The sequence below is a fragment of the Cherax quadricarinatus genome, chromosome 37 (assembly GCF_038502225.1).
Source record: "Cherax quadricarinatus isolate ZL_2023a chromosome 37, ASM3850222v1, whole genome shotgun sequence".
NCBI classification, from domain to species: Eukaryota; Metazoa; Arthropoda; class Malacostraca; order Decapoda; family Parastacidae; genus Cherax; species Cherax quadricarinatus.
In genome coordinates this window covers 1,413,141-1,433,933 of record NC_091328.1, presented here as the reverse complement: position 1 = coordinate 1,433,933, position 20,793 = coordinate 1,413,141, and the positions used below count along the sequence as shown (strand labels likewise).

The following is a 20,793-nucleotide window of genomic DNA, read 5'->3' as shown; positions in this document are numbered from 1 at the left end:
CATAATTTATAAATCATAGAGTTGATGAGGGAAAAAAGGTGAGTGGTGCATTGAAGTATATGTGGAGACAAAAAATGTTACCTATGGAGGCAAAGAAGGGAATGTATGAAAGTATAGTAGTACCAACACTCTTATATGGGTGTGAAGCTTGGGTTGTGAATGCAGCAGCGAGGAGGATGTTGGAGGCAGTGGAGATGTCCTGTCTAAGGGCAGTGTGCGGTGTAAATATTATGCAGAAAATTCGGAGTGTGGAAATTAGGAGAAGGTGTGGAGTTAATAAAAGTATTAGTCAGAGGGCTGAAGAGGGGTTGTTGAGGTGGTTTGGTCATTTAGAGAGAATGGATCGAAGTAGAATGACATGGAGAACATATAAGTCTGTAGGGGAAGGAAGGCGGGGTAGGGGTTGTCCTTGAAAAGGTTGGAAGGAAGGGGTAAGGGAGGTTTTGTGGATGAGGGGCTTGGACTTCCAGCAGGCATGCATGAGCGTGTTCGATAGGAGTGAATGGAGACGAATGGTATTTGGGGCCTGACGATCTGTTGGAGTGTGAGCAGGGTAATATTTAGTGAAGGGATTCAGGGAAACCGGTTATTTTCATATAGTCGGACTTGAGTCCTGGAAATGGGAAGTACAGTGCCTGCACTCTAAAGGAGGGGTTTCGGGATATTAGCAGTTTGGAGGGATATGTTGTGTATCTTTATACGTATATGCTTCTAAACTGTTGTGTTCTGAGCACCTCTGCAAAAACAGTGATTGTGTCTGTGAGGTGAAAGTGTTGAATGATGATGAAAATATTTTCTTTTTGGGGATTTTTTCTTTTTTGGGTCACCCTGCCTCGGTGGGAGACGGCCAACTTGTTGTGATTTTTTTTTTTTTTTTTTTTTTTTTTTTTTTTCCCAACAAGTCGGCCGTCTCCCACCGAGGCAGGGTGACCCAAAAAAGAAAGAAAATCCCCAAAAAGAAAATACTTTCATCATTCAACACTTTCACCACATTCACACATTATCACTGCTTTTGCAGAGGTGCTCAGAATACAACAGTTTAGAAGCATATACAGGAAGGCCCCACTTATACGGCGGGTTAGGTTCCAGGCTACCGCCGTAAAGCGGAAACCGCCGTAAAGTGGAACATCCTTTTTTTCCACTTACAAATGCATACAAACACTAGATAACAAGTTTACACTAACATATATTATGTTAGCAATAGAACCAGGCATCAGAAAACAATAAAAAAGTACAATACACACATAGTGCACTCATTACTTACCTTAAAATATTTATAGTGTTAATCTAGGGTGAGACAAGTAGTATTTATTGTAAGAAATCAAGTGTGGTATGTATTGTAATAGCCAGGCTACCTCACCAGGCCACCCCACCCACACATACTATTCTATGATATTTAAGCATCCCAGAGCGATAAAATGTATATACAGTTCACTCATTACTTACCTTAAAATATTTGTAGTCTTAATGTAGGGTCAGGAGTAAGTAAATGGAGAGACTTAGTGCTTACTGAGCTCATGGAGAATGTAAACAAACAGGGTGGGGCACGGTGACCGTATTAGAAAGTCAGGTGGGGGGAGCCGTATAGTGAGTTTTGGTCATAATTTGAAATGTCCGTATTAGCGGAACGCCGTAAAGTGAAACGCCGTAAAGCGGGGCCTTCCTGTACGTATAAAGATACACAACATATCCCCCCAAACTGCCAATATCCCAAACCCCTCCTTTAAAGTGCAGGCATTGTACTTCCCATTTCCAGGACTCAAGTCGGACTATATGAAAATAACCGGTTTCCCTGAATCCCTTCACTAAATATTGCCCTGCTCACACTCCAACAGATCGTCAGGTCCCAAGTACCTTTCGTCCCCATTCACTCCTATCTAACACGCTCATGCACGCTTGCTGGAAGTCCAAGCCCCTCACCCATAAAACCTCCTTTACCCCCTCTTTCCAACCCTTTCAAGGATGACCCCTACCCCTCCTTCCTTCCTCTATAGATTTATATGCTTTCCATGTCATTCTACTTTGATCCATTCTCTCTAAATGACCAAACCACCTCAACAACCCCTCTTCTGCCCTCTGACTAATGCTTTTATTAACTCCACACCTTCTCCTAATTTCCACACTCCGAATTTTCTGCGTAATATTTACACCACACATTGCCCTTAGACAGGACATCTCCACTGCCTCCAACTGTCTCCTCGCTGCTGCATTTACCACCCAAGCTTCACATCCATATAAGAGTGTTGGTACTACTATACCTTCATACATTCCCTTCTTTGCCTCCATAGATAATGTTTTTTGACTCCACATATACCTCAATGCACCACTCACCTTTTTTCCCTCATCAATTCTATGATTAACCTCATCCTTCATAAATCCATCCGCCGACACGTCAACTCCCAAGTATCTGAAAACATTCACTTCTTCCATACTCCTCCTCCCCAATTTGATATCCAATTTTTCTTTATCTAAATCATTTGATACCCTCATCACCTTACTCTTTTCTATGTTCACTTTCAACTTTCTACCTTTACACACATTCTCAAACTCATCTACTAACCTTTGCAGTTTTTCTTTAGAATCTCCCATAAGCACAGTATCATCAGCAAAAAGTAACTGTGTCAATTCCCATTTTGAATTTGATTCCCCATAATTTAATCCCACCCCTCTCCCGAACACCCTAGCATTTACTTCTTTTACAACCCCATCTATAAATATATTAAACAACCATGGTGACATTACACATCCCTGTCTAAGACTTCAGTAAGGCCTTTGACAGGGTCCCACATCAGAGACTATTGAGGAATGGAATAGGAGGAGAAATTTTTTCCTGGATAGAGGCATGGTTGACAAATAGGCAACAGAGAGTTTGCATAAATGGGGAGAAATCAGAGTGGGGAAGCGTTACGAGCGGTGTTCCACAGGGGTCAGTGTTGGGCCCCCTGCTGTTCACAATCTACATAAGCAACATAGATGAGGGCATAAAGAGCGACATCGGCAAGTTTGCCGATGACACCAAAATAGGCCGTCGAATTCATTCTGACGAGGACATTCGAGCACTCCAGGAAGATTTGAATAGACTGATGCAGTGGTCGGAGAAGTGGCAGATGCAGTTTAATATAGACAAATGCAAAGTTCTAAATGTTGGACAGGACAATAACCATGCCATATATAAACTAAATAATGTAGATCTTAATATTACGGATTGCGAAAAAGATTTAGGAGTTCTGGTTAGCAGTAATCTGAAACCAAGACAACAGTGCATAAGTGTTCGCAGTAAAGCTAATAGAATCCTTGGCTTCATATCAAGAAGCATAAATAATAGGAGTCCTCAGGTTGTTCTTCAACTCTATACATCCTTGGTTAGGCCTCATTTAGATTATGCTGCACAGTTTTGGTCACCGTATTACAGGATGGATATAAATTCTCTGGAAAATGTACAAAGGAGGATGACAAAGTTGATCCCATGTATCAGAAACCTTCCCTATGAGGAGAGACTAAGGGTCCTGAATCTGCACTCTCTAGAAAGACGTAGAATTAGGGGGGATGTGATTGAGGTGTATAAATGGAAGACAGGAATAAATAAAGGGGATGTAAATAGTGTGCTGAAAATATCTAGCCTAGACAGGACTCGCAGCAATGGTTTTAAGTTGGAAAAATTCAGATTCAGGAAGGATATAGGAAAGTACTGGTTTGGTAATAGAGTTGTGGATGAGTGGAACAAACTCCCGAGTACAGTTATAGAGGCCAGAACGTTGTGTAGGTTTAAAAATAGGTTGGATAAATACATGAGTGGATGTGGGTGGGTGTGAGTTGGACCTGATAGCTTGTGCTACCAGGTCGGTTGCCGTGTTCCTCCCTTAAGTCAATGTGACCTGACCTGACCTGACTAGGTTGGGTGCATTGGCTTAAGCCGGTAGGAGACTTGGACCTGCCTCGCATGGGCCAGTAGGCCTTCTGCAGTGTTCCTTCGTTCTTATGTTCTTAAGGCCTACTTTTACCGGGAAGTATTCTCCCTCTCTTCTACACACCCTAACCTGAGCCTCACTATCCTCATAAATATATATATATATATATATATATATATATATATATATATATATATATATATATATATATATATATATATATATATATATATATATATATATATATTTATACACACTCATCTGAGTTTTCTTTGATTTTATCTTAATAGTTCTTGGTCTTATTACTTTTCCTTTTATATCCATGGGGAAGTGGAATAAGAATCTTTCCTCCGTAAGCCATGCGTGTTGTAAAAGTCAACTAAAATGCCGGGAACAATGGGCTAGTAACCCCTTTTCCTGTAAAGATTACTATTGGCAGTTTGGAGGGATATGTTGTGTATCTTTATATGTTTATGCTTCTAGACTGTTGTATTCTGAGCACCTCTGCAAAAACAGTGATAATGTGCGAGTGTGGTGAAAGTGTTGAATGATGATGAAAGTATTTTCTTTTTGGGGATTTTCTTTCTTTTTTGGGTCACCCTGCCTCGGTGGGAGACGGCCGACTTGTTGAAAAAAAAAAAAAAAAAAAAAAATTACTAAAAAGAATAATAAGAAGAAAATTGTCAAAGTGGGAAGTCTGTGCGTGGATGTTGTGCAAATGATAAGAAAGAGATGATTGTGGATGTTATGAATGAGAAGAAACTGGATGTCCTGGCTTTAAGTGAAACAAAGCTGAAAGGGGTGGGAGAGTTTCAATGGAGAGGAATAAATGGGATTAGGTCAGGGGTTTCAAATAGAGTTAGAGCTAAAGAAGGAGTAGCAATAATGTTGAAGGATAAGCTATGGCAGGAAAAGAGGGACTACAAATGTATAAATTCAAGGATTATGTGGAGTAAAATAAAGATTGGATGTGAAAAGTGGGTTATAGTAAGCGTGTATGCACCTGGAGAAGAGAGAAGTGTAGAGGAGAGAGAGAGATTCTGGGAAATGTTGAGTGAATGTGTGGGGAGTTTTGAATCAAGTGTGAGAGTAATGGTGGTTGGGGATTTCAATGCTAAAGTGGGTAAAAATGTTATGGAGGGAGTAGTAGGTAAATTTGGGGTGCCAGGGGTAAATGTAAATGGGGAGCCTTTAATTGAGCTATGTGTAGAAAGAAATTTGGTAATAAGTAATACATATTTTATGAAAAAGAGGATAAATAAATATACAAGGTATGATGTAGCACGTAATGAAAGTAGTTTGTTAGATTATGTATTGGTGGATAAAAGGTTGATGGGTAGGCTCCAGGATGTACATGTTTATAGAGGGGCAACTGATATATCGGATCATTATTTAGTTGTAGCTACAGTTAGAGTAAGAGGTAGATGGGAAAAGAGGAAGGTGGCAACAACAAGTAAGAGGGAGGTGAAAGTGTATAAACTAAGGGAGGAGGAAGTTCGGGTGAGATATAAGCGACTATTGGCAGAAAGGTGGGCTACTGCAAAGATGAGTAGTGGGGGGGTTGAAGAGGGTTGGAATAGTTTTAGAAATGCAGTATTAGAATGTGGGGCAGAAGTTTGTGGTTATAGGAGGGTGGGGGCAGGAGGAAAGAGGAGTGATTGGTGGAATGATGAAGTAAAGGGTGTGATAAAAGAGAAAAAGGTAGATTACGAGAGGTTTTTACAAAGCAGAAGTGTTATAAGAAGAGCAGAGTATATGGAGAGTAAAAGAAAGGTGAAGAGAGTGGTGAGAGAGTGCAAAAGGAGAGCAGATGAAAGAGTGGGAGAGGCACTGTCAAGAAATTTTAATGAAAATAAGAAAAAATTTTGGAGTGAGTTAAACAAGTTAAGAAAGCCTAGGGAAAGTATGGATTTGTCAGTTAAAAACATAGTAGGGGAGTTAGTAGATGGGGAGAGGGAGGTATTAGGTAGATGGCGAGAATATTTTGAGGAACTTTTAAATGTTGAGGAAGAAAGGGAGGCGGTAATTTCATGCACTGGCCAGGGAGGTATACCATCTTTTAGGAGTGAAGAAGAGCAGAATGTAAGTGTGGTGGAGGTACGTGAGGCATTACGTAGAATGAAAGGGGGTAAAGCAGCTGGAACTGATGGGATCATGACAGAAATGTTAAAAGCAGGGGGGGATATAGTGTTGGAGCGGTTGGTACTTTTGTTTAATAAATGTATGAAAGAGGGGAAGGTACCTAGGGATTGGCGGAGAGCATGTATAGTCCCTTTATATAAAGGAAAAGGGGACAAAAGAGATTGTAAAAATTATAGAGGAATAAGTTTACTGAGTATACCAGGAAAAGTATACGGTAGGGTTATAGTGTAATTGAAAGAATTAGAGGCAAGACAGAATGTAGGATTGCGGATGAGCAGGGAGGCTTCAGAGTGGGTAGGGGATGTGTAGATCAAGTGTTTACATTGAAGCATATATGTGAACAGTATTTAGATAAAGGTAGGGAAGTTTTTATTGCATTTATGGATTTAGAAAAGGCATATGATAGTGGATAGAGGAGCAATGTGGCAGATGTTGCAAGTATATGGAATAGGTGGTAAGTTACTAAATGCTGTAAAGAGCTTTTATGAGGATAGTGAGGCTCAGGTTAGGGTATGTAGAAGAGAGGGAGAATACTTCCCAGTAAAAGTAGGTCTTAGACAGGGATGTGTAATGTCACCATGGTTGTTTAATATATTTATAGATGGGGTTGTAAAAGAAGTATATGCTAGGGTGTTTGGGAGAGGGGTGGGATTAAATTTTGGGGAATCAAATTCAAAATGGGAACTGACACAGTTACTTTTTGCTGATGATACTGTGCTTATGGGAGATTCTAAAGAAAAATTGCAAAGGTTAGTGGATGAGTTTGAGAATGTGTGTAAAGGTAGAAAGTTGAAAGTGAACATAGAAAAGAGTAAGGTGATGAGGGTATCAAATGATTTAGATAAAGAAAAATTGGATATCAAATTGGGGAGGAGGAGTATGGAAGAAGTGAATGTTTTCAGATACTTGGGAGTTGACGTGTCGGCGGATGGATTTATGAAGGATGAGGTTAATCATAGAATTGATGAGGGAAAAAAGGTGAGTGGTGCGTTGAGGTATATGTGGAGTCAAAAAACGTTATCTATGGAGGCAAAGAAGGGAATGTATGAAAGTATAGTAGTACCAACACTCTTATATGGATGTGAAGCTTGGGTGGTAAATGCAGCAGCGAGGAGACGGTTGGAGGCAGTGGAGATGTCCTGTCTAAGGGCAATGTGTGGTGTAAATATTATGCAGAAAATTTGGAGTATGGAAATTAGGAGAAGGTGTGGAGTTAATAAAAGCATTAGTCAGAGGGCAGAAGAGGGGTTGTTGAGGTGGTTTGGTCATTTAGAGAGAATGGATCAAAGTAGAATGTCATGGAAAGCATATAAATCTATAGGGGAAGGAAGGAGGGGTAGGGGTCGTCCTCGAAAGGGTTGGAGAGAGGGGGTAAAGGAGGTTTTGTGGGCAAGGGGCTTGGACTTCCAGCAAGCGTGCATGAACGTGTTAGATAGGAGTGAATGGAGACGAATGGTACTTGGGACCTGACGATCTGTTGGAGTGTGAGCAGGGCAATATTTAGTGAAGGGATTCAGGGAAACCGGTTATTTTCATATAGTCCGACTTGAGTCCTGGAAATGGGAAGTACAATGCCTGCACTTTAAAGGAGGGGTTTTGGATATTGGCAGTTTGGGGGGATATGTTGTGTATCTTTATACGTATATGCTTCTAAACTGTTGTATTCTGAGCACCTCTGCAAAAGCAGTGATAATGTGTGAATGTGGTGAAAGTGTTGAATGATGATGAAAGTATTTTCTTTTTGGGGATTTTCTTTCTTTTTTGGGTCACCCTGCCTCGGTGGGAGACGGCCGACTTGTTGAAAAAAAAATATATATACATGTATATAATATATATATATATATATATATATATATATATATATATATATATATATATATATATATATATATATATATATATATATATATATATATATATATATATATATATATATATATATATATATATATATATATATATATATTATATATATATATATATATATATATATATATATATATATATATATATATATATATATATATATAAATAATCACACACACACACACACACACACACACACACCAATAACACTGCGACTAGCCGAGGACTCGAACCCATGTCACTTTGGCTCGCCTCATGGCGAGCGAAAATCACATGACGCTCTAACTCACAGGACCACGAAATCCTTCAAGAATCATACAGCTAGCAGAGCTAGGTGTGTTACCGTGATCCAAGGACATACGGACATACCGTATGTCCTAGGATCATGGTAACATACCTAGCTACTTTGAGCTCAATTTCAAGCTATTTTCAATACTAAAACCAGCCAAAATCATCTATATTTCTGTAATATATCTTCCATTCTATCAAACAAGACCGAGAAACTATGAATACAACTGTAAAAACCATACGAAAATACAGCTCAAAGTTAGTTTTATTCCCAAAACACGGTCGCATTTTTTTTTTTCTCGTTCACTGCGTGTTGAAGGATTTGTTTTATGTGGTGCACACTTACCACATACATGCGTTCTGTAATATCTAGGCCAAAATTTACCGCTCACAGCTTATCTGAGTGAGCTGAGCTCATTATGTAGATCTACGGCTTGGACCCTCAGAGGGTTAAGGTAATGTCTAAGCACATATTTATTGTATGGCTTTGAATCGCAGTATTAATATGTTTTAATTGTTGGTGAGTATTGCTTGTCATGTGCCTGACTTGACTTTGTTGTATGCTTATTGTATTACTGGCCTTGATAGTGCACTTGCATGTTTATTGCTTGTTATTAGATAAATTGCACGATAATTTGTAGAATATTGTTAATTATACATACATGTATGTGATTCTCATTACTTTTGAAATGAAGTACAATAAATTCTTAATTTTTCAAGGAATATGGTATAAATAAAATTATTTATAATATAGTTTAAGAAAAATTATTATTGTTTATGATGAACTTTACTTTTTTTCCATATGATTTCTTTACAAATGCCTATGCAAAAATAAACTGAGTTATGTATTTTTTAAGTTTATACTTGACAATTAGTCTAGTGTACTGTTATGTTTATCATGAAATATTTTGAAAGTGGCTTTTCCCAGAAAACTTAAGTTGACACAATATATTCTCTATGGTTAGAACTTTGCCAGTTATTTCCGAAAATAATTAAGTCACACACAGGGATCTTATAAAGCAGACACACTCATCACATGTTTTTTTCCCTATACTCACTATAAAAATTGTACTCCAGCAGTATGATAAAGTTGTATTATAGTTGCTAGAGAGACCCGCAGTATTTGATAAAGCCTGTAGAGCAGATTTTATCAGGTCGTCTAATAATCAGACATGGTGGTAGGACACTATACGCAGGAGAGGAGAACATAGGCATAATATAATCCGATATTGAATCTGGTATACTGCCAAGAACTACTCATTACTGCCAACACTACTTGACATGCTGCTAGTGTATCTAGTTCTACCTAACCTATTGTGGGCTAGTGGGCCTGCTGCAATACTTCTCTAGTATTTACTTGTTTTAAACCTGATTATTTTCCCTCACCTACTTATAAATTGTGCTACTATCAGGGATGATCTATCAGACTTCATAAAGCCTGCTGTGCTGGCAAAGAGTAGCCTTCATGAAGCTTCCAACTGCTATTGTTGGTGTCTTTTTTCTGTCTCATAAACACGCAAGATTTCAGGTACGTCTTGCTACCTCTACTTACACTTGGGTCGTACTACACATGCATGTACAAGCATATATATACACATCCCTCTGGGTTTTCTTCTATTTTCTTACTTGCTCATGTTTATTTACTCTTATCTCCATGGGGAAGTGGAACAGAATTCTTCCTCCGTAAGCCATGTGTGCCGTAAGAGGCGACTATAATGTCCGGAGCTAAGGAGCTAGTAACCCCTTCTCCTGTATACATTACTGAAGTTAAAAAGAGAAACTTTTGTTTTTCATTTTGGGCCACCCTGCTTCAGTGGGATATGGCCGGTGGATTGAAAGAAAGAAAAGAATAATAATAATCTTTATTTCTATAAGTACATGTACAAGATATACAGGCCTAGCTGACATCAATGACATACTGTACTACTTTATAGAAAGCCCCTTGTTATGCATAGCATTCCAGGTAAATTAGGTCAGTTTTGTCTCAGTATGTGACCCACACCAGTTGACTAACACCCAGGTACCTATTTTACTGATGGGTTAACATGGACACCAGGTGCCTTGAGGAAACACATCCTGATGTTTCTTGCCATAAAGGGGAATCGACCCCCCACGGACCTCAGTGTGTGAGCTGAGTGCACTGGTGATTGAGCTATGGGACACCTATCCCATTTTATGAAATGTATTCTGTTTGCTGATGACATTGGCATTCCTGATTTTTTACTGTGCTATTTATTCATATTCATATCGGTGTGTTGCTGAACTTAGTACTCAACACTTCCTTGGATCACTTAGCTTTTTTTCCATATTTTTTAACTTCTCTTATTTCTTCTGTATTTACTTGACTTTTGCAGTGTGATGTGACTTGTCATTCTGCAGTGCACTACATGTTCCAAAATTTTCCAACTAGCGCACTTAGTTTTGCTGTTTAGTTTTTATTTCTTTACTTTTCACTTAAAATGTGTACTACTCTCACCTTTTATTTGCCTTCTGCTATGGTGAGATTTTTTTTAATTAAAGCAAAGTCATCATAGTATATCACTTGTAACTGGAATACTGCAGACATTTTTCACTGGCATTTCTTGCTCTTAGTTCATCATAAATTTGTTGTTTCTTACGTTTCTCACAAAACCTTATTTGTGATAGATACAGTGAACTATGCTTAAGATGAATATTTGTACATGTATATTCATTAGTCTTTGAAATTTAAGTAATTCTAAATTGTTTTTCTTTCGTCAGGGTACAAGCGTGTTGTCACCAGTTGTGCCATTGTTTTTTATAGTGGCTCCTTCAATCTTGATAGCCTGGAAAAGTCCAATTGGCCTTTATCTAAAAAATCCAACCATATATCTCTTAACCTTTGGGTGTGTATCAGCACGAGTCACCAATAGGCTAGTTGTAAGTATAACTGTATAACTAAAGACTTTTGTTTGTGATTCTTATCTGTTTTACCTGTATGTTATGACACCTCATCAGTAAATAGAAATTTATACTGAATTGTACTACACATTACTTTATCTAAATGTACTGTACTATATAGCACCTTCAAATTCTTTTGAGAAATTCCATCATGGCACTTTCACAAGGCCTCTTGACAATTTTTTTTTCTTTTCTTTACCTCGACAGACTTGCCAAGGCAGGGTAACCACCAAAGGAGACAATACATACACCATCAGTCATTGTCTTTACAGTAGTGTACTAACATCATCCCTCCTTCAGAATCTAGGCACTTTTTCCCATTTCTAGGACAAATCCAGCTAACCAGTTTAACTTGAATCCAACAGCACTTCTATTAAAAGCCACTTGTCTCCATTCATTCCTATCTTAACACGCTTACACAATCTTTATGGATCCTGTAGCCCCTAAAACCATGATTTCTTCACTAAAGCTAATTTGATACATCATTTATGACCACCTCTCCTCTAGTTTCTGCTGATGCCCTGCTGACTTTAAGGGCATGAAGCAGATGCTTTGATTCAGTACATATATGGAAAGACATTGAATTAAGCTCTTGAAAGTATAACTAAAATCACACCCGAACAAAAGCAAAAAAGTAAACTACATCTACCTGGACACAAAGATGGTGTATGGAAGCTATGGGATATAAGGTTTTATATAAAATATTTGATTTTTTTTGTAGGAAGTACAGTGCCTGCACTCTGAAGGAAGGATAGTGGTGGTGCAGCTTGGAGGGCAATCTGAATTGTGATGTGAGAATGCTCCTGGCAGGATAACAATTGAATGAGTCACAATAAGTGTTTTTTTTTTTTTGGGGGGTGGGGGGTGGGGAGGGGGCAGGGTCACTTGACCTAAGCGGGAGGTGGTCAGCAATGGGCTAGTAACCCCTTCTCCTGTAGACATTTACTAAAAAAGAGAAGAAGAAAAACTTTATAAAACTGGGATGCTTAAATGTGTGTGGATGTAGTGCGGATGACAAGAAACAGATGATTGCTGATGTTATGAATGAAAAGAAGTTGGATGTCCTGGCCCTAAGCGAAACAAAGCTGAAGGGGGTAGGGGAGTTTCGGTGGGGGGAAATAAATGGGATTAAATCTGGAGTATCTGAGAGAGTTAGAGCAAAGGAAGGGGTAGCAGTAATGTTGAATGATCAGTTATGGAAGGAGAAACGAGAATATGAATGTGTAAATTCAAGAATTATGTGGATTAAAGTAAAGTAAAGTAAAAAGAGAGCAAATGAGAGAGTGGGTGAGATGTTATCAACAAATTTTGTTGAAAATAAGAAAAAGTTTTGGAGTGAGATTAACAAGTTAAGAAAGCCTAGAGAACAAATGGATTTGTCAGTTAAAAATAGGAGAGGAGAGTTATTAAATGGAGAGTTAGAGGTTTTGGGAAGATGGAGGGAATATTTTGAGGAATTGTTAAATGTTGATGAAGAAAGGGAAGCTGTGATTTCGTGTATAGGGCAAGGAGGAACAACATCTTGTAGGAGTGAGGAAGAGCCAGTTGTGAGTGTGGGGGAAGTTCGTGAGGCAGTAGGTAAAATGAAAGGGGGTAAGGCAGCCGGGATTGATGGGATATAGATAGAAATGTTAAAAGCAGGTGGGGATATAGTTTTGGAGTGGTTGGTGCAATTATTTAATAAATGTATGGAAGAGGGTAAGGTACCTAGGGATTGGCAGAGAGCATGCATAGTTCCTTTGTATAAAGACAAAGCAGATAAAAGAGAGTGCAAAAATTATAGGGGGATAAGTCTGTTGAGTATACCTGGCAAAGTGTATGGTAGAGTTATTATTGAAAGAATTAAGAGTAAGACGGAGAATAGGATAGCAGATGAACAAGGAGGCTTTAGGAAAGGTAGGGGGTGTGTGGACCAGGTGTTTACAGTGAAACATATAAGTGAACAGTATTTAGATAAGGCTAAAGAGGTCTTTGTGGCATTTATGGATTTGGAAAAGGCGTATGACAGGGTGGATAGGGGGGCAATGTAGCAGATGTTGCAGGTGTATGGTGTAGGAGGTAGGTTACTGAATGCAGTGAAGAGTTTTTACGAGGATAGTGAGGCTCAAGTTAGAGTATGTAGGAAAGAGGGAAATTATTTCCCAGTAAAAGTAGGCCTTAGACAAGGATGTGTGATGTCACCGTGGTTGTTTAATATATTTATAGATGGGGTTGTAAGAGAAGTAAATGCAAGGGTCTTGGCAAGAGGCGTGGAGTTAAAAGATAAAGAATCACACATAAAGTGGGAGTTGTCACAGTTGCTCTTTGCTGATGACACTGTGCTCTTGGGAGATTCTGAAGAGAAGTTGCAGAGATTGGTGGATGAATTTGGTAGGGTGTGCAAAAGAAGAAAATTGAAAGTGAATACAGGAAAGAGTAAGGTTATGAGGATAACAAAAAGATTAGATGATGAAAGATTGGATATCAGATTGGAGGGAGAGAGTATGGAGGAGGTGAATGTATTCAGATATTTGGGAGTGGACGTGTCAGCGGATGGGTCTATGAAAGATGAGGTGAATCATAGAATTGATGAGGGGAAAAGGGTGAGTGGTGCACTTAGGAGACTGTGGAGACAAAGAACTTTGTCCTTGGAGGCAAAGAGGGGAATGTATGAGAGTATAGTTTTACCAACGCTCTTATATGGGTGTGAAGCATGGGTTATGAATGTTGCAGCGAGGAGAAGGCTGGAGGCAGTGGAGATGTCATGTCTGAGAGCAATGTGTGGTGTGAATATAATGCAGAGAATTCGTAGTTTGGAAGTTAGGAGGAGGTGCGGGATTACCAAAACTGTTGTCCAGAGGGCTGAGGAAGGGTTGTTGAGGTGGTTCGGACATGTGGAGAGAATGGAGCGAAACAGAATAACTTCAAGAGTGTATCAGTCTGTAGTGGAAGGAAGGCGGGGTAGGGGTCGGCCTAGGAAAGGTTGGAGGGAGGGGGTAAAGGAGGTTTTGTGTGCGAGGGGCTTGGACTTCCAGCAGGCATGCGTGAGCGTGTTTGGTAGGAGTGAATGGAGACAAATGGTTTTTAATACTTGACGTGCTGTTGGAGTGTGAGCAAAGTAACATTTATGAAGGGGTTCAGGGAAACCGGCAGGCCAGACTTGAGTCCTGGAGATGGGAAGTACAGTGCCTGCACTCTGAAGGAGGGGTGTTAATGTTGCAGTTTAAAAACTGTAGTGTAAAGCACCCTTCTGGCAAGACAGTGATGGAGTGAATGATGGTGAAAGTTTTTCTTTTTCGGGCCACCCTGCCTTGGTGGGAATCGGCCAGTGTGATAATAAATAAATAAATAACTTTTTTGTTGTCTCCACAAAAGTGACTTCCGACATTTTGGAACTTGGTAGTGCATGTGATCTTTTTGTTTTGTTTAACTTAGGGATCATTTTTATGTACAGTATTCACATATCTCTTCATAGATATCATAAACCAAGTTGTTGTGGTGTGATTAAAACATGCCTAACACAACTATTAGATCATAACAAAGTATGCAAAGGATTACAGTAGGGAAGCTAAATTATAATGAAAATAAAACTGTAGAAAAATAATAATAATTTTTTTTTAGGTTGCTCATATGACAAAAAGTGAGATGGCATACAGTGATGCATCTCTTCTGGGTCCTGGTGCCCTCTTCCTCAACCAGTACTTTAATTGTCCCATCCCAGAGACAATTCTACTATATATTGTTTGTGTAAGTTGCACTTTTACTTTTGACTGTTCATGTGCTATTGGAGGTGGGGCATGTCATGATAGCCATTGTTTAAATGTTCATGGTGTCTTTTTGCCTGCAGAACTCCCATACCATAACAAAAAAATGCAGTAATTAACCCTTTAACTGTCAAACCATAGTCTACACAATACTGCTAGCACTCCAGACATAGATTAGTGCACTATTTTTCCTGCATTTAAATTTGGCAACAGAGGCCTGATAAGCTGTGGCAGCATAGAATGGCTCTTAACACTCAGTGTGTGCTGTACTAAAAAAATCTGGGATCACTTAATACTTTGTGGGAGAACCAGTTCAATTGAGCACCAGCTAGAGCAGATAGCTCGGCAAACCCCAGGGATTCACTAATGCCACATCATATTAATATTCCTTTTTCGAGGAAAGTGATGCTGGCCCCAAGATGGATGTGGCCACAAGTGGTCAAGGAAATATCAAAAACCTCATTAATAACCCATATGCAACATTTGTGCCACATTCTTTCAGTTTTGATACCACTGGTAGTGGCATCCTGCCAGAATGTCCTATCACCGATGCCCTGGGTCTTAGTAGAAAGAGAGAGAGAGAGAGAATTCTGCAACATGTAGTAACGTGTTTAGCTGGCTGGCTTGCCCTGGTTGGCTCTGTCTCTGTCTCAGAGAGAGCCACTCATGAATCTAATGATCAAGTAGATGAACATGTATTACACATGTTGCAGAAGTCATGTCTGCACAAGTGGAAAGACACAGCTGTGGCCAAAATGTGTATTACTTTGCCACAGTCATGCTTATGCTTCAAATTTACAAGCACAGTATAGCACTTTGTCTGATTTTTTGGGGTTATCATAGATAATTTACACTGTATGATAACTACTTTGTGTAGCTCTGCCTAAATGAACTACCTAGTCTTTGATTCTGTTCAAGGGACGAATGTCCTTAAGCAATCTGTACCAAGCAAACATAATTGCTTGAAGGGCAGGTGTCCCTTGAACAAAATCAAGGACTTAAGTAGGTTTATTTAGGCACAGGTACACATACATAATTATCATTGTAGTAATTACCTAGGATAACCCAAAAAAATTCATGTATCTTACATTTTATAATCATTATTTATAATCTTTATCTTGTATAATGGTAGGTCTCTGACCTACCATTATACAACTTAGGATCATCTGCATCTGTGATCAGGGCACTTTGGCATTAATTAATGATTGCAACTGCTGGTCATTGCAAATACTGTATTCAAAAAATTATTGTAACTAAATTGTTTTTCTTGGCTTTTTTTCTTCTTCTTTACTAAATGCATTGATAGTTTGTATATGTTCATTTTCTGCATGTGTGGAGAGTTTACATTTATTTAGGAGAGATGGGCACAAGGTATTCACTTCTAATGACCCTTTCAAGTTTAGCTCTCAAATTGATTATAATGATATTCACCTTTAGTGCCTGTCAGTGGATGGCAGGCATATTAGAACATAGAGGTGGAATGCCAAGGAAGTGTGGGGGGTTGCCAGGGAGCCTGTGAAGGGAAGGGAGGTAAATATGCCCCAGCCCTGGGCTGGTGACTACTGGGAAGGACCTGAGGATGATAGGTATTCCAGAGGTCAAGTGGGTTACCAGGGAGCAAGGCAGAAGACCCCCAACCCCAGGCTGGGGTCTTCTACCATGTTTTTCCTCTAAACTATCTTACACCCTTTGCTCTCACCTCTTCCCCCATTAGTGTTACTGTCTTAGTGACAGAAGGAAAGGACCCCCTTCCATGCATATAATTTGTCAGCATATTTGTATGATTATCAGCTATTTAAGATAAAATTTAAATTTAGTTGTGTGTGTTGCCTATTTTTATTTTTTTTTTTTTTTTATTTTTTTTTTCAACAAGTCGGCCGTCTCCCACCAAGGCAGGGTGACCCAAAAAAGAAAGAAAATCCCCAAAAAGAAAATACTTTCATCATCATTCAACACTTTCACCACACTCACACATTATCACTGTTTTTGCAGAGGTGCTCAGAATACAACAGTCTAGAAGCATATACATATAAAAATACACAACATATCCCTCCAAACTGCCCTCACTAAATATTACCCTGCTCACACTCTAACAGATCGTCAGGTCCCAAGTACCTTTTGTCCCCATTCACTCCTATCTAACACGCTCGCGCACGCTTGCTGGAAGTCCAAGCCCCTCGCCCATGAAACCTCCTTTACCCCCTCTCTCCAACCTTTTCGAGGACGACCCCTACCCCGCCTTCCTTCCCCTATAGATTTATATGCTTTCCATGTCATTCTACTTTGATCCATTCTCTCTAAATGACCAAACCACCTCAACAACCCCTCTTCACCCTCTGACTAATACTTTTATTAACTCCACACCTTTTCCTAATTTCCACACTCTTAATTTTCTGCATAATATTTACACCACACATTGCCCTTAGACAGGACATCTCCACTGCCTCCAACCGTCTCCTCGCTGCTGCATTTACCACCCAAGCTTCACACCCATATAAGAGTGTTGGTACTACTATACTTTCATACATTCCCTTCTTTGCCTCCATAGATAATGTTTTTTGACTCCACATATACCTCAATGCACCACTCACCTTTTTTCCCTCATCAATTCTATGATTAACCTCATCCTTCATAAATCCATCCGCCGACACGTCAACTCCCAAGTATCTGAAAACATTCACTTCTTCCATACTCCTCCTCCCCAATTTGATATCCAATTTTTCTTTATCTAAATCATTTGATACCCTCATCACCTTACTCTTTTCTATGTTCACTTTCAACTTTCTACCTTTACACACATTCCCAAACTCATCCACTAACCTTTGCAATTTTTCTTTAGAATCTCCCATAAGCACAGTATCATCAGCAAAAAGTAACTGTGTCAATTCCCATTTTGAATTTGATTCCCCAAAATTTAATCCCACCCCTCTCCCGAACACCCTAGCATTCACTTCCTTTACAACCCCATCTATAAATTTTTATTATATTAATTTAATTCTTTCCACACACAACATATGTACAACTAGTTTTTGAGCTGCAGCTTACAATTGAAGTTTGAAATATTGAGCTTTTAAGGGCCTTGACCAATGTCATTTCCCCAGTTCTGTTACCAATAAATATTAATCATTATTGCTTTTGTTAGAGTTTAGTTTAAAATTAACTATGTTGATGCATTTTTAGACTTGAGATGATAATGTGCAGCAGTGTTCAGAAGATGCCTATCTTGTTCTTAACAAAAACATGTTCTTTATTTAATTTCTATTTCACATTACCATACTTTAACTCATTGTTTCTTTGTTTAACAGGTATATGTGATATATGACCTTGTCAAGTATTGCCGAGAAGTTTGTTTGGAAATTTGCGATCACTTAAATATTATGCTGTTTACTATTGTTCCAAAAAATCAGTCGGGAGTAAAAACTCCCACAGTGGAGAAAAACGGCAGTTCGTCAAAATATTCGACACGCAGTAAGAGTAAGGTGAAAAATAATTAAGCTTTATATTGTAGTAATTATATAAATAAATCTTTAAATAGCTGAAGGCTAGGAATTGTTATGTAGGGAAAATTGTATTTTTATTACTTGTTTTATGTTGGTTAGTGTCCTGTTTCTGTCCTCCAACCTTTTCAGTGTTATCATATGTCTAGATTTAGCATTTTGTGCATTATTGAAGCCGGATTGAATTATTATGTGGTATTAGTTACTGTAGCAACAGTAACAAAACATCAGTGGAATTACTTTTAATATAATCTTTTTTAAAGCTTTACATCTGAATGAATATAAACAGTCATTCCTGAGCATAACTGTTTATTTCCTTCATAAACAAAAGATAGCCTCTTCCTGTTGGTTGTGAGGGCTTATTGCCCCTGCAGACCCGTCCCTGACCAGGCCTGCTGGTTGATGACCTGATCATTCAGGTTATTGGTGCTGACAGGATGCAGTCTAACAAGCACCACGACTTGACTGATTAGGAACTGCCTGAAGGAACTTTTCAAGTTCCTTAACAAAGACAGGGTAATTTCCCTTATGTTTGAGTTATTTACTCTAAAGGTAATTTAAGGAGTTAATCACACATTGGGGGATTTTGCAAAGTTATGTTGAGGACACTGCAGGGTATGGAATTTTGGATGCCTGGTGATGCAGAGTAATCATCAGATTGAGTGCTAAATTATAACTTTTTTTTTTGTATATCCTTAATACTACATTTCATTATGTAATAGTGTATTTCTAAATACAATGTGCTATGCAATGCCCATTTCAGTTTTTTTTAATTAGGTAGATATTTCCTTCAACTGTGGAGGAATGCACTTACACCTTTTTGGATATAATTTGTTATTGTATAATAAACTGTCAGGTGGGTTATGTAAAGGATGGTGCATTATACTTTTTTTTTTTTTTTTTTTTTTTTTTTTTTTTTTTTTTGCCATGTGGCATGTGGCCTTGTGACCTGATCTTGAGGGCAGAATTTGCACCAGTTTCATCTGTTCAAAATGTGTGTGGTTAATGTAAATATGATTCCAGAAAATAAATTTGACACCTTTTTCTGTGTTTAGGGTTATTCTTTGTGTACTGATGGAAAAGTAAATACCAATAATAGAAGCAAAGTTGGAATTAGATCTTAGTGAAAAATGTGTTGCATTGCAATTCATGGGAAAGCAGCTTAAGACATTTTACTCTACTGTGAAATAAATTTGCATATGCAAAGTGCTAATGCTTCAGCAATATAAAAATCAAGTTCTAAAATGTATTTCTTATTTGCTGTTTTTTTTTTTCTTTAATTTTTAAAATGTAGTTTATTTGCAAATTAAAAAAAAAAAATAGCCAAAATACTTTGCTAAGACAGTACTAGAAATTTGCAACTTGTAATACAGATACCATTAAAACGTTGTTTTACAACTTGCCAGTTACGTTATTCATTTGTACCGGATACATTGTTTATGAAATAGTTTAAAATTTTGCCATTTGTTGATCTATGCATTTATCCATGTAATGTGTGTATAAATCTTACTCTGCAGGAACAGAAGTAAATTGCCTAATTTTTGTAGATGTTTTATAACTTGCACATAAAATATATTAAATTTTTCCTGTGTTTTAAAAGGAGAACATTATACGGGTGCTGCAATCGACAAAATAGTTTGCATTTAGAAATGAAAATACTAAATCATGAGGAAAGGTTATGTTAAATATTTTTAAAAGTGCAAGTTGAACATTAAATTAATAAAAGGATCAGATATTTAGATCTATTGAGTAAATATGTAAAGCATTTAACATAGGTGGGGGTTGTAAAAAAAAAAAAAAGTGGATGATGAAAGTGTTCGGGAGGTGTAAAATTAGAGAAAATGATGAATCTGATACATTGTAGGAGTTGTTACAGTTGTTCTTTGCTTATGACAGTTCTTTTGGGAGATTATAAAGATAATTGCAAAGGTTAGTTCATGAATTTAGGAGTGTGTAAAAGATCTACAAGAAGAAAATAAGAAATGAACATAGGAAAGAGCAAAGTAATGAATAAAAGTCTAGGCAATGAAAGAATGGTTATCAGATTGGAGGGAATATGAAAGAAGTGGATTATTTTGCCATTTGAGATTAAACATGTTGGCAGATGGGTTTATGAAAAACACAATGAACTGAGGTAAAAAGAAGTAATTTACCCGAGTACAGTAGTACCAACTCGTTTATATGGGGAGGGAGTATGGAGGAAGTAAATGTGGTGAAACATTTGGGAGTGGACTTGACAGCAAATAGTTGTATGAGAGGTGAGGTGAACCGTTCAATTGCCAAAGAAAAAGGTGCCTTGGGGCATCTGTGGAGACAACTATCCAAAAAAAAAAAAAAAAAAAATGTACTTGAGTATAGTGGTATCAGCACTGTTAGAAAGGTCTGCAACATGGGTTTTGAATGTTGCTGTGAGGAGGAGGCTGGAGGCAT

General features: G+C 38.2%; 1 protein-coding gene across 4 annotated transcripts in view; it reads left to right on the top strand.

Moving 5' to 3' along the window:
* Positions 1 to 19,947, top strand: part of bbc (choline/ethanolaminephosphotransferase 1 bbc) — a 70,453-nt gene extending 50,506 nt beyond the window's left edge. For all 4 annotated transcript variants that reach the window (XM_053796067.2, XM_053796074.2, XM_053796059.2 and 1 more), the window contains 3 exons: positions 10,944 to 11,102; positions 14,724 to 14,849; positions 18,172 to 19,947. In XM_053796067.2, coding sequence (XP_053652042.1) covers positions 10,944 to 11,102; positions 14,724 to 14,849; positions 18,172 to 18,360 — 474 coding nt within the window. In that variant the 3' untranslated portion in view covers positions 18,361 to 19,947. The remainder of the gene's footprint in view (positions 1 to 10,943; positions 11,103 to 14,723; positions 14,850 to 18,171) is intronic.
* The last annotated feature ends 846 nt before the right edge of the window (positions 19,948 to 20,793 follow it).